Source organism: Podarcis erhardii (assembly GCF_964252035.2).
Source record: "Podarcis erhardii genome assembly, chromosome: 11".
Classification (NCBI taxonomy): domain Eukaryota; kingdom Metazoa; phylum Chordata; class Lepidosauria; order Squamata; family Lacertidae; genus Podarcis; species Podarcis erhardii.
Genome location: NC_138501.1, coordinates 1,192,167 through 1,205,923, shown reverse-complemented (window position 1 = coordinate 1,205,923; position 13,757 = coordinate 1,192,167). Strand labels below are relative to the sequence as shown.

The window sequence follows — 13,757 nt, the reverse complement described above, 5'->3', positions numbered from 1 at the left end:
GCCACACACTGGGCTAGCTATATTTTCCAGATTATTTTTTTTCAAAAGTAGCCTATTGTAATAGTCTGGTCTGGAAGTTACCAGTGCGTGGGTGAGGTTTGAAAATATATTTTAGCCACTTCTAGTCACTTAAGTGGAGTCAGAGAAATTATTTTAAATTGTATTTTATTACCTTGTTCCAAATTATAGAAAAATGTGATGTAAATACATGTGCATGCGCACACAAAACACACACCCATACATATCTATAAAATATTCAGCAATCAAATATGCATCATCTATTTCTAACAGGAAGGCAGATTGTTTGTGGCTGAGTATGATAAAGACAATTCTGCACAAGTCTATAAAGCTTTTTTTAAAAAAAACAACAAAAAAACCTGCATTCCAGTTTGCTGTAATGTATGCAAGTCACTGTTTATGTATTGTAATCAACACTTTAACAGAACCTTTACAGCAGTTCATCTGTTAGCTGCTGGAATGACAAATGGATTCATTACAATAATTGTTTGGCAAGGAATAGCCAAACAAAAACAAAAAAACCTACCCAAATCGTTTATATGTGATACTTAATATTTTTATAAATGGGTTCCCTGAAGTGATTGGGTTTCCTGAACAACAATTGAAAACTATTTCACTTGACCTACAGAATATTACTAGCTTTTAATAATATTTTCTCCATTCTTTCTAAATTCTAAAATTAAATCCATAATTTGCCAAAGGCAAGACATTCACTGAATGCAGTTTTAGTTAACACAATGACAAATTATATATTTTGTCTATTTTGCTTTCTGTAATTATGTGCCCAAAAATGTTTACCAAAAACACATTTGTCTATTACTTCACACTCTGTGCAAAATGAATAGCCCTTTAGAATAACTGATGTCACATGCAAAATAAAATACAATAAAAAACAAAGTGAGGGAAACCCTGAGTCAGTAACTTCATTGGCAAGGCTGAATTCTTGCTATACCTTCATGCTGCTAACAAAATAGTTCAGTATTTATCACTCTACAACTGAGAGCAGGGAGGGAGCTGTGCAGTTCCTATTGTAGATAAGCAAGGTGATATTCCATCTGCTTCTGTGGAGCTCAGTATTCAATTTCATTAAAATCGGCAGAATAACCAGAAGACTGCAGTATGGTTTCTCCTGTTTCTAGAGGTGGAGGAAAAGAATATTTGAAGTAGCATACTATTCTATAGATAATCATTTTAACATGGGCTACTATTGAAAAACAAACACAGTGCAAACTTATACCTGTCTATTTGGAAATAAGTCACATCAGCTTTAATGGAGCTTACTCCCAGGTAGGAGGGTATAGTATTCCAGCCATAATAATGAAATTCATTCAAATAATGGCCTAGTGGAATTTCAAGCAGTTGGTATCATTTGATAAAAGAATCAGGCGGGATTTGACTTAAGAGGTTCACTCATGCAATAGGACTTTTCCTTCCTCTCCTCCGTGCCATGCACCCCCAAATCTGCTTGGAAGGGTTGGGGAAGCACTCCACCAACAAGTTGAGGGTATGTTTACATCTACATGGATTCAACACACAAGTGCCACTAGGAGCTGCCTCACTGTACTGCTTTATTTGTAGTTCATATAGTCATCTATCACAAGGAAATGGGGGGGGGGACTAGAAATGAAGTGAAGAAGAACTTAAAGTAAATATAATTTACCTTTACACGGTCCTCTCTGAAATAAAATATCATCAATGGCAATGTCACTTCTTACTGATATTCCACGAACTGCTTCAAATATAATCTGTATTTTTTAAAAAATACAATTTTTAAAATATTTTTGAAGGTAAAGTTTCCAATAATTTGAAAAGTATATATAGAAGAAATTCTTCAGTCAACTGAAATATTTTTTAGCCATCATGTCATGGACCTAATTAATGCAAAGAAGTTCATGCAAATGGACTTCCTTCACTCCAACCCTCTGTACCCACTGAAAAGTCTCTCTGGAGGGTTTGTGATGTGGGAGGGGGAACTACCCTACTGAATTTTGGGAAACTTCCCACCCACCCCACCCCCTACTTCAGCATCCACCTCCCACTCCATGTTATTCTGGAGGGTTCTCTGACCCTCCAGTGACCATTGGATGTGCTGGAAGGAAGACAAAACGTCCCCTTACACTGGTTTCCTTGTGGTCACATTAGCTAGGATCCAGGCCAATGTGTTTTAATGAAATCTTTATTTCTTTATTGCATCCAGAACATTAAACATATTCTCTTAGGACTGCCTGGCAGATAGATACCTTAACTTAAAGAAAAATTCCAATTATTATTACCAGTATTGTAGCTTCTCAGGTACAGTTAAGGCTGTAATCCTATACCCACTTACCTGGGAGTAAGTCCCACTGAATTCAGTGGGACTTGCCTCGGAGCAGGTATGCCTAGGATTGCACCATTAGATCAACATACAGAGCATGTTTACAGAAGCAAGTTCCACTGTGCTTATTTGAACTTTCTCCAAGTTTGCATAGGATTGTATCCCTTCTGCTTCTTCAGCTTTCATATGTGGCTCCAGCCAGGTCTGTATTATAGCAGTATCCCAGGTCTATGAGTAAGTACCATGGAACTCAATGAAGTTTACTTCTGAGCATACAGGTACAAGGATGGCATTGTTGCCAAGAAGGCCCACCTATATTATATGATCAGCTGGTTCAGAGTTATTCACTGTTAACTTGAGTCACCATGTTCCCTTGCTTGGGCCACTCAAAGGTTACTTGTACTTGCAGACAAGGCCAATCAGGAGAACTGAGCTGAAAAAAATATTTTTGTTCCACTGAGTTATTTTCACTGTGTTGGTTTAAATAGCTAGATGTGTACACGGTTTTTCCCACATTATTTTTCCCACATTACTTTTAAAAGTGACTACATGGGAACACACCTGGGCCAGTTTGGGACTACAACCCAATGTTACTCAGGCTATTGCTACCTAAATCCATAAAGAAAAAACTGTTACCTTGGCTATGGAACCAAAGCACATAATACTGCAGTGGATTTACCTGCATTGCAAAGAGGTAACAATCCTCCTTACCATGAATCCTAAGCTGAAAGTGAAGTGAGTTAAGGAACACCAATTCTAACAGTGGTTCTTTCCCATTCATTTGAGTTGCTTCAGACTCTGTTGCAAGACTGCAGCATGTGTGTTAGCAACTAAAAGTGAGTTATAACATGTCATAAACATCCCCCATGGGATCCATTGCTGCAATGTAAACTTACCTGATGAGATCTATCACATGTATATTCTATTTGGCCTCTTAACCATGTGATGCTTTGTTCACCATGCCTTCTCCAGAGGAGGATCTCGTCCTTATCACCATGCTTTTTCATATAAACATTTAATAGCCCTGTTCCAGAGCCATACATGTGATAAAAAAATGTAAGACACTGATGTCCAACAGTCCGTCGTAATACCCTTGAAACAAGCTGTGTCTTTTGTCCATAGATCATGTTGGATGCCTCTATGTACATGTAATGTCCTTTTTTAAAAGAAAAAGATAACGCACCTCCATAAATGCTGTAATGAGTACCCTACCCTTGGGGCTTGTTCTGCATAAGGAATTAATTTGTCCACAGTTCAGTTAGACTTTCCTGGAGCTGCCTAGTGCACCAAGGCATTGCTTTCTCACAGTGTCGCCATTTCACAATCATCAGTGGCAGCAGTTTTTTATGTTCAAACTACAACTGCATCTAATAATCAACAAGTTCATATATTCCTGCCTCTATTGCTACAATTCCACTCTTCTTTGCTACTCATTTTGTCAAGGAAAAAAATTCTCCCACCTCCTCTTGACCACCCCAGTCAATCCTGAAAGAAATAAGAATTGATAGCAATCTCAGGAGATGGAAAGAGACCAAGAATAGCAAGAACAGCTGTTGGCTGCTATGGATATCGCTGCACAGAATTGCATTAGTTAACAATGTGCTTGAGGATTCTTTGAACTTGGAGAAATATTATTGGGAAGTGTTTTTTTAAGTACTGTATTTTTTCGCTGTATAGGGCGCACCGGACCATAGGGCGCACCTAGTTTCTTGCGGATAGCTTCCTTAAGCCTGGAGAGCGAGAGGGGTTGGTGCGCACCAACCCCTCTAGCTCTCCAGGCTTCAGCAAAAGCCTGCATTTGCTCCACAGGATGCACACACATTTCCCCTTCATTTTTGGAGGGGGAAAAGTGTGTCCTATAGAGCGAAAAATACGGTAATCTGTATCATATTTTCAACCTAATTTGAAATTTATTTTTGGCAACAACACAGAATCCATTGAAGATGGTATAAAACCGACTGGGGTACACAGATCGTTAAACAACACATTATTTGGTTTCTAAGCTAGTCTTCTGTGACACAATGAAGCTGAGAAAATTGAAAATTTAGGAATCCAAGATCATCTAAATTAAAACACAAGTTTGTGCATCATTTTAAAAATCAGAACTATGAACTGTAGAAATAGCATCTGATGTTGCCTCAGTACTACTAATTACTAATTCTAGTTGTTTTTATACCCATGTTTTAAATATTTTTACTGAAGATACAGTAGAGGCAAAATTGTAGAATTCTGTGAATTATTTCCCTTTGGCTCTCCTGAAGTTTTGATAGAATCTCAACTGGTGGTATGTTATGGGTGCACAAAATATGGACATCCCAACAGGTTAAAATTGCACTGAAAGGGAAAATATTTTCACAGCTCTATTATCAACCTATTTCTTAGCTTTTCATAATTTGGCCACCTCAGAGCTCTCACCAGGCAGACTTTTTGCAAAATGTCAGGGTACTGGAATAAATAATCCAGATTTTATAATGGTTTGAGTGTTCAAGTGTTGTTCTTTTCCTGCCCAGGCTTATTGGAAGTGACTGAAAAAGAAATGAGACTGTCAATAATCTGTTACAGGTCTCTTTAATGCACAAAGCAACCTACATTGTAAGATCAGCTTTTTTGTTTGTTAAAAGGAAAAGAGTAAACCTGTTTAAAGGGGTTTGTCTGGGTTCTTAACTGTGTAAGTCCTCTTTGCAGAATAAGCAACTATGGTTTATTGACCCGTGTACATTATAAAAGAAATTATCCCTTCTAAAAACTCTGAGTCCTGCCTTACCTAAAATGTCCTGCCTTACCTAAAATGTATTGGATAAGAAAACTTTCTGTCTTATTCTCTGATCTTCCATATTTTAGTCAATGCCCTCTAGCTAAAAATTTACAGTTTAACTCACCTACCCCAGAAGTGTGGTCTCCTTTGGGTCCAGTATAAGATGTTGGTGTCTGACCTCTTCTCTTATGCCAACCACTCCGGTTTCTATTTTGCTGAATGAACCCACATTCATTTCGCTCAAAAGTACATTCTCCAGGAAAAGCAGGCAATATATCTGTAGCAAAGAATTTACAGAGTTACAGTTCAAAGTAGGTCCAACCCTGTCTGAAATACCACACATATATGGCATTGTGGTTGGAAGTCATCACCAACTTTACCTGTTACCTAAAATTTGCAGTATCCATTAATCTATTTGAATTTGTCAGTTTTAAAAAGCAACACAGATGACACATTCCAAGGTTTTCTACTTTCTGAAATTATGAAAGCAAAATGGCTTTGGATCCCTTTACATAAACCATAAAACACACCTGCTTTTCACTCTAAAATAAACTTTATGGACAAATAATGTACTTGAGGAAAATGCAGGCCTGACTGAAAATATAGTTTGCCTTGGTCCTGGAGACTTAAGAATATGACCTTAATTATATATTTGCATAGGATTTTTTTCCCTACTCACAGTTTGGATCTCTAATGCCAGTGTGGACATTTAGGAAGTGTTACCCCAGAAAGTAAGCATTACTGACATGGGAGAACTCAAACTGCATCTTGCACAATGCAGAAAGCACAGTTCATTCTGGCCTTCCATAAGTTCCTGCTTTCAGAGCAGACAGGGAGGAAACCCTGTAGGCGCATCTCATGACAAGTGTGCTAAAGGAAAGCATCCATATTCTTTGCCGCTTCCCTTTGAATACATTCTATTACTCATCAGCAACATCATCCCGCTCTATGGATGTGGTTATAAGGCAGACTTGTGGGACAATGGAGGCAAGGATGCACAGGCCTGTTTCCAGTGTTCCCAGCAACCACCAACATCATTTTCCTGAATGAACTGCTAGCATTAGTGTGAGCTGGCTACTATTTCTCCGGTGCCCTGGATTCTCCAGAAGATTGCAAGTATTTCAGAGCTGGGGGATCTCTGGCACTCCAGATCTTGCTGGACTACAACACCCTGCATTGCGGACCACTGGCCATGCTGGCTGGGGGCCGAGGAGGGCTCAGCCCAACAATGTCTTGGACAGCCACAGCTTATCTGTTCCCACACTACTTAATTTTAGGTCACTAATAGGAGAACACTCAGAACAGAGCACGCCTGCATATTCAGGTGTGTTTGGGTGTCCCTATGGGTTTAGGCTGGGAATGTGCTTGGTATGGTGAGATTTCTATGCATGTGCTGCTCATGGATTGGGACTGATGTAACCCATATGTCACAATACACATATGAGTAAAGCCTGTGAATCCGTTTATCATTTCCATATTACTGAGTAAAGGCAGGCTCAGATGCATAGTTATTTGACTTAATTTGTATCTTTACAACTAACTGAGCAATGATAATGTACTGTGGTGAGAAACAGAAATCGAGGATTAAAAAAAACTACTGTAAACTAAGCAAAAATGCAAGTGGCTTTACAGTAAGATCAGCAATAAAATATATATTTGAAAACACTGGACATGGACTACAACATGGAAAACACTACAACATGGAGCATATTTTGGAAAATGGGGAAAACCAGGGAGGGAGGGGTGGTCAAGTTAAATGTAAATTGGAAAATAATGTACCGATAACAATTTGAAATATATAAATAAAATCTTTAAAAAAAATATTTAAAGGATAACTGTTGTGTATTGAGTCAAAGGATTTTATATCTGTATTATTATTGTCTGTATTTGCATTAGGGTAAAGTAACTGCCTTTTGGTTCCAGAGGGTACAGCTACTATTGGTTCATTTAAGCTGCTGTATTTGGATCCTCTGTCTTATTGGTTGCCTCCAAAAGGCAGGACTGTGATTGCCTGATATTGTTCCCTCCAAAATGTATCCCTTCTAGCTTGTTCCCTGTCCCTATAAATGTAGCTCTCCCCTCCTCAGGTTTTAGTCTTGTTGCTTTTAATAAAGAAGTGTTACTAGAGAACTGTCTCCAGCATATTATGTCAAGAGAGCTGAAATCACAAACCCCACGTCACAACAACTGGCGACGAAGGTGGGATCCGGAATGCTGAGGAGCGGTTAAACGCAGCCCTGCCTCAGAGTCCGGATTGTAGCTAAGAACAAGACTCACTGGCCGGGTGAGAAGACGACCCTGCCCACAGGACAATGGAGAGTCCAAGGGTATTGGAGCCCTTCCAGCCAACAGAGCCCCACACGTGGGAAGACTACGTCGAACGCTTCGAGTTCTTCGCAGTGGCTCAAGGGATCACCGAAGCCAGCAAAAGAAGGGCCACATTCCTGAGCTACTGTGGGCCTGAGACCTTCAAGCTGGCCAAGGCATTGCTTGCCCCAGCGAAGCTAAGTGAGACATCTCTCAAAGATATTCTTGCCTGCCTAACAAGCCATTTAGTGCCTACTGAGACCAAGATGGCCTGGCGGATGGAGTTTCATAAGAGGCAGCAGCGTGCTGGGGAGTCTGTATCTGCATTTCTAGCTGAACTGCGGAAGCTCGCTCAGCACTGCGACTTCCAAGATCTGGAAGAGACTCTCCTGGATCGGTTTATCGGTGGTCTGAGCAGCAAGAAAGCCAGAAGACGCATCGTGGCTAAAGAAGAGGTTACCCTTGCTTCAGCCTTGAAGGAGGCCCCTGCCACGGAGAATTATGAAAGAGAGGAGCTTGATGCCAGTCGCAGGGCCCCTAAGCCACAGATAGAAGTTGCGCATGCCATGGACGAGCTAGAGGCTACTCCGAGCCAGAGCCCAGTCCGTGGGGTCGAGTCAGTGCGTCAGGCCTGCACAGTGCACAAAGATCACCGAGGCAGGTGCCCTGGTTGTGGCGGAAACCATGAGCGGAAGAGTTGTCGTTTCCGGGATGCTATGTGCCGGACGTGCGGAAAGACAGGTCACATCGCCAGGGTCTGTAGATCGGCGGCGTTGGGAGCGACAGGAGCACCTAGACTGGAGCATCGCAGATCGCCCACAGCAAACCATGTTCTAAAGGACTGCCACTACGTAACGGAGATCAACGGGAGGGTCGTGCAGTTTCCAGCGCAAGGCAAGGCACACGTCAAGGTGAAGATTGAGGGTCAGCTGTGCGACATGGAGGTGGACTCCGGATCTGGATTCACTATCGTGTCGGACCAGACCGCGAGGACATTCTTCCCCAGGGGTAAGTTGCCCCCTCTGGAGCCCTTCCCGGCAACTTTGCAGTCATACTCAGCGGGCCGCATCCATGTCATGGGAATGTGTGCCGTGAGAGTACAGTTCCGGGACAAACAGGCGGTACTGAAACTGGTGATTGCGAAGGGCAGTCGCCCCAGTCTCCTGGGCACTGACTGGTTCCCCGCCCTGGGACTGAGTATATCAGGGCTTAATTCAATCCAAACCTGCCCTGAGATGAGCGAGGCATTATGCAAAGAATTTGCTGGTCTCTTTAATGGAAAACTGGGTTGTTATAAAGGGCCCCCAGTTGACTTCGAATTGGACCCTGGGGTGGCCCCAATCCGACTCAAACCAAGGCGAGTGCCATTTGCACTGCAACCCAAGATTGAAGCAGAGCTGGATAAATTGGTCAAGCAGGGAGTTCTCTCACCCGTGGACTCCGCTAAGTGGGAGACTCCAATCGCCACGCCCCTTAAAGCAAATGGGGAAGTCAGGATCTGTGCTGATTACAAATGTACTATCAATAAGGCACTCAGGGGAAACTCATACCCCATTCCAGTCGTATCACATCTGTTGGCTAAACTGGCTGGGGGCAAGGTGTTCGCCAAAATTGACCTGGCACAAGCTTACCAACAGCTGCCAGTAACCCCACAATCAGCGGAAGCACAGACTATTGTCACACATAAAGGGGCGTTCAGAGTTAACAGATTACAATTTGGAGTTTGTGTGGCCCCAGGGATTTTTCAAGGGCTCATGGAACGCCTGTTAAGAGGTCTGCCGGGGGTCTTGCCATTTTTTGATGACGTTTTGATTGCTGGAAAAGACCCACAGGAACTGGTTGCGCGTGTCCGTGCAGTGTTGCTCAAGTTCAAGGAGGCAGGGTTGCAACTTAAAAAGGAAAAATGCAGTTTTGGGGTGCCAACTGTGGAATTCTTGGGGTTTAAAATTGATGCATCAGGCATCCACCCCACAGATGCTAAGGTTAAGGCCATCATCGAGGCACCACGACCACAGAACAAGACGGAGTTGCAGTCATTCCTGGGACTTATTAACTTTTATCATTCGTTCTTACCCCAGAAAGCTTCGGTAGCTGAACCATTACATAGATTGTTGCAGAAAAAGAATGTGTGGCGATGGGGGCAGGAGCAGCAGAAGGCTTTTGACTCCTTGCGAGGAATGCTGAGTAGCAAGAGCGTCCTTGCTCATTATGATGAATCGAAGCCGTTGGTCCTGGCATGTGATGCCTCTCAATACGGCCTGGGGGCGGTGCTGAGTCATAGAGAACCGGATGGGTCGGAAAAGCCCATCTCTTTCTATTCCTGTACGTTGTCGCCCACGGAGCGCAACTATGCTCAAATTGACAAAGAGGCGCTTGCAATTGTGGCAGGAATCAAAAAGTTCCATGATTATGTGTACGGTCGCCATTTCTCCATTGAAACGGACCACAAACCACTGTTGGGGTTGTTCAACCCGAACAAACAAACGCCACAAATTCTGTCCCCCAGAATGTTGCGTTGGTCTATATTCCTGAACGGGTTCCAGTACACCTTGACCCATGTGCCGGGAAAACGGTTGTGCCACGCTGATGCGCTGAGTCGATTGCCCCTTCCTGGCGGGAGCAATGAGGATCCTGCTCCAGCGGAGCACATAATGATGCTGGAAACACTTCCGGGGGCTCCTGTAATGGCTACTGATATTGCTGAGAAAACGAAGAAAGATGCTGTTCTCTCCCATGTGCTCACTTGGGTGGGGAGGGGGTGGCCAGGTGGTCCGCATGAAGACAAATTCAGGCCTTATGCGACAAGGCAGCATGAGTTATCCATGCATAAGGGTTGTCTCCTGTGGGGAGATAGAGTGATCATCCCAGCACCACTGAGAAACAGGGTTCTTGAGACGCTTCACATGGGACACCCGGGAATGGTCAGGATGAAGTCGCTAGCCCGATGTTATGTGTGGTGGCCTGGAATGGACCAGAACATAGAACAATGGGTACGAACATGCAAGGCATGCCAAGAGGTGCGGCCAGAAGTGGCCAGAGCACCAGTTCACTGGTGGGAGCAGTCCAGATCTCCCTGGAGCCGGCTGCACTTAGATTTTGCTGGGCCATTCCAGGGGAAGGTCTTTTTGGTTATCGTCGATGCATATTCCAAATGGTTAGAAGTGGCGATGGTCCCTAGCATGGCATCAGCTGCCGTAATCAAGGTGTTGAGGCAGCTGTTTGCAACCCATGGGTTACCTGAGACCATTGTATCAGATAATGGGGCAGCTTTTGTATCCCAGGAATTCAGGGCATTCCTGGCTGATAACTTCATAAGGGGGGTCACATCCGCGCCCTTTCACCCATCCTCCAATGGGCAGGCGGAGCGCATGGTAAGAACAGCCAAAGAATCCATTGCGCGCTTAATGGAGGGTAACTGGTCAGCTCGCATCGCGCGAATGTTATTTTTGCAGCATGCGACGCCGTGTACTGCGACGGGCAAGTCGCCAGCTGAGCTGCTCTTGGGTAGAAGATTGGTAACGGTGTTGGATTATGTCCACCCGGGTAAAATGCCAAACCGTAATTCAAGAGCAAACCCCCAGGCTGAGACTGACACAACAAGGTATTTCGCCCCTGAAGATCTGGTCTGGGTGAGGAACTATTCACGAGGTTCGCGGTGGGTGGCTGGTGTGGTCACCCGGGCTAGTGGACCTGTGTCCTATTATGTGACTTTGGAAAATGGGCAAGTTTGGAAGAGACATATAGATCAGCTGAGGCGCCGGGCGCTCAGCAGGGAGGAGTCTGATAATTCATCCCTGGCTAACGACGCAGAGCTGCAAGACCAGAGTGAAAATGGCCCAGAGGTGCATTCACCAGGGGCTTCAGCAAATGAACCAGGGTCTGCTAGTCCTCAGGATGACGAGGTACAGGTAGGGGACCCTGAGATGTCTGGGACTCCATCTGTTCCTGACGAAACCCCTATAGCAGCCCCCCTACCACTGGTGACACCCAATCCAGAACCGGCAACACCTGTTGTCAGGAGATCAAGTAGAAGTTGTAGGACCCCACAGTACCTGAGAGATTACGTCTGCTGTGCTCACTAGGGGGGGGAGGGGTGTTGTGTATTGAGTCAAAGGATTTTATATCTGTATTATTATTGTCTGTAATTGAATTAGGGTAAAGTAACTGCCTTTTGGTTCCAGAGGGTACAGCTACTATTGGTTCATTTAAGCTGCTGTATTTGGATCCTCTGTCTTATTGGTTGCCTCCAAAAGGCAGGACTGTGATTGCCTGATATTGTTCCCTCCAAAATGTATCCCTTCTAGCTTGTTCCCTGTCCCTATAAATGTAGCTCTCCCCTCCTCAGGTTTTAGTCTTGTTGCTTTTAATAAAGAAGTGTTACTAGAGAACTGTCTCCAGCATATTATGTCAAGAGAGCTGAAATCACAAACCCCACGTCACAACAATAACGTACTGTGGTATGTTGTGAGATATTCTGAAAGAAAAATATGGAATTAATTAGGGAATTCTATAAGAGACATATTAAGAGATAATTCTTAGAAACCCTGTGGACACCATATGCATATTTCATAGAATCATAGAGTTGGAAGAGACCACAAGGGCCATCGAGTCCAACCCCCTGCCAAGCAGGAAACACCATCAGAGCACTCCTGACATATGGTTGTCAAGCCTCTGCTTAAAGACCTCCAAAGAAGGAGACTCCACCACACTCCTTGGCAGCAAATTCCACTGTCGAACAGCTCTTACTGTCAGGAAGTTCTTCCTAATGTTTAGGTGGAATCTTCTTTCTGGTAGTTTGGAACCAATGCTCCGTGTCCGCTTCTCTGGAGCAGCAGAAAACAACCTTTCTCCCTCCTCTATGTAACATCCTTTTATATATTTGAACATGGCTATCATATCACCCCTTAACCTCCTCTTCTCCAGGCCAAACATGCCCAGCTCCCTTAGCCGTTCCTCATAAGGCATCGTTTCCAGGCCTTTGACCATTTTGGTTGCCCTCCTCTGGACACATTCCAGTTTGTCAGTGTCCTTCTTGAACAGTGGTGCCCAGAACTGGACACAGTACTCCAGGTGAGGTCTGACCAGAGCAGAATACAGTGGCACTATTACTTCCCTTGATCTAGATGCTATATTCCTATTGATGCAGCCCAGAATTGCATTGGCTGCCCAGAAATGCATTGGCATATTTAACTTACCAGCTGCTTGACAGCTTCCTAAACTCACTGACACATCATCTAGCGCCACTAGTCCACAATCCCAAAAGCTTCTACACCAGCTCACGAACACCACCTGAAATTTATAGAAAAGATGTTACTTTTTAAATGCTTTTGTTTTATCAGTAGTCTCCTTTTTCTAGGAAGAGAGCTTTCCTGCATTTCTTTTTTAGTGTTCTCTGCTGAAGACATCTGAACAATTTTAGTCTGAAAAGAGAGGCGTTCCTATGTAGTCTCATCTCAGCACAAGCCTATGTTAAGTAACATTTATATTTTTCTGAATGTATGATAAATCCTGACTAGCTCTAGTACAAAATATTCTTTACTATTTACATTTTTAGGCAGTACTTCATCCCAAAGGATGAGACGGCAATAAAATATATTTTATCACAACTAGTGATGGGAGGTGCGAATATTCTCCACAAACTAAATTCTAATGTAAGAACCAGTTTTACAACCCACATTAAAAAAATCTAGTAAATAATAAGTCAAGCTGTGATATTGCTAGTGTAAGTAATTTCAACTATATGTAATAGCAGGGGTCAGCAAGGCTTACCTTGTCTGGGCCAGTTCACTCCAGTGGAGATCCCTCGCCTGAGTGCGTGCGATTTCTGGCATCTGTGCAGTCTTGATTTCCAGTGCTGCAAAAGTGAGTCCCCATGCTGTGCTGTCGGTTTAGCGCAGCGCGCGGGGACTCACCAAGCAGGCGGCTCGGAGGCCGGTAAAACCACCCCCGTGGGCTGCTTGTGGCCCATGGGCCTTAGGTTGCTGACCCCTGTGTAACAGCCTTCTTTCTATTTTGGTGTGACCTTATTCTTAGCAATTCTATACCCTTGGCCATACAGTGATGTATACATAATTAGAATTCAAAGTTGATGGAAAATATACGGTTAGTGGCAGGCTTAGTGATTAATGTGAGTCTTTCACGTTGAATTTTCAATTTCAAGTTTGGTGCAAAAAATCAAAGAACGTGAATTCACTGCATTGCCCCATTGAATAAAAGTATCTGTACAGATTTTGGTTGCCATCCTAACACGTTTACCCATGAATAAACATGTTTTTGAATAAACACGGCCTAGGACCCTCGTACCTACGGGACCGCCTCTCCCAGTATGCCCCACGGAGGACCTCAAGGTCCATAAATAGCAAC

At 43.6% G+C, this 13,757-nt stretch overlaps 1 protein-coding gene across 7 annotated transcripts in view; it reads right to left on the bottom strand.

The window, feature by feature from the left end:
- Positions 1 to 363: 363 nt before the first annotated feature.
- MAMDC2 (MAM domain containing 2) overlaps positions 364 to 13,757 on the bottom strand; it is an 88,397-nt gene continuing 75,003 nt past the window's right edge. For 4 of the 7 annotated variants that reach the window (XM_081880984.1, XM_081880987.1, XM_081880985.1 and 1 more), the window contains 5 exons: positions 12,590 to 12,683; positions 5,212 to 5,364; positions 3,229 to 3,488; positions 1,679 to 1,763; positions 364 to 1,153 (listed from right to left, as the gene is read on the bottom strand). In XM_081880984.1, coding sequence (XP_081737110.1) covers positions 1,089 to 1,153; positions 1,679 to 1,763; positions 3,229 to 3,488; positions 5,212 to 5,364; positions 12,590 to 12,683 — 657 coding nt within the window. In that variant the 3' untranslated portion in view covers positions 364 to 1,088. Of the gene's footprint in view, positions 1,154 to 1,678; positions 1,764 to 3,228; positions 3,489 to 3,525; positions 3,559 to 4,137; positions 4,858 to 5,211; positions 5,365 to 12,589; positions 12,684 to 13,757 lie in introns of those variants that run through there. The other 3 variants (XM_081880989.1, XM_081880990.1, XM_081880988.1) reach the window with 3 other exon arrangements.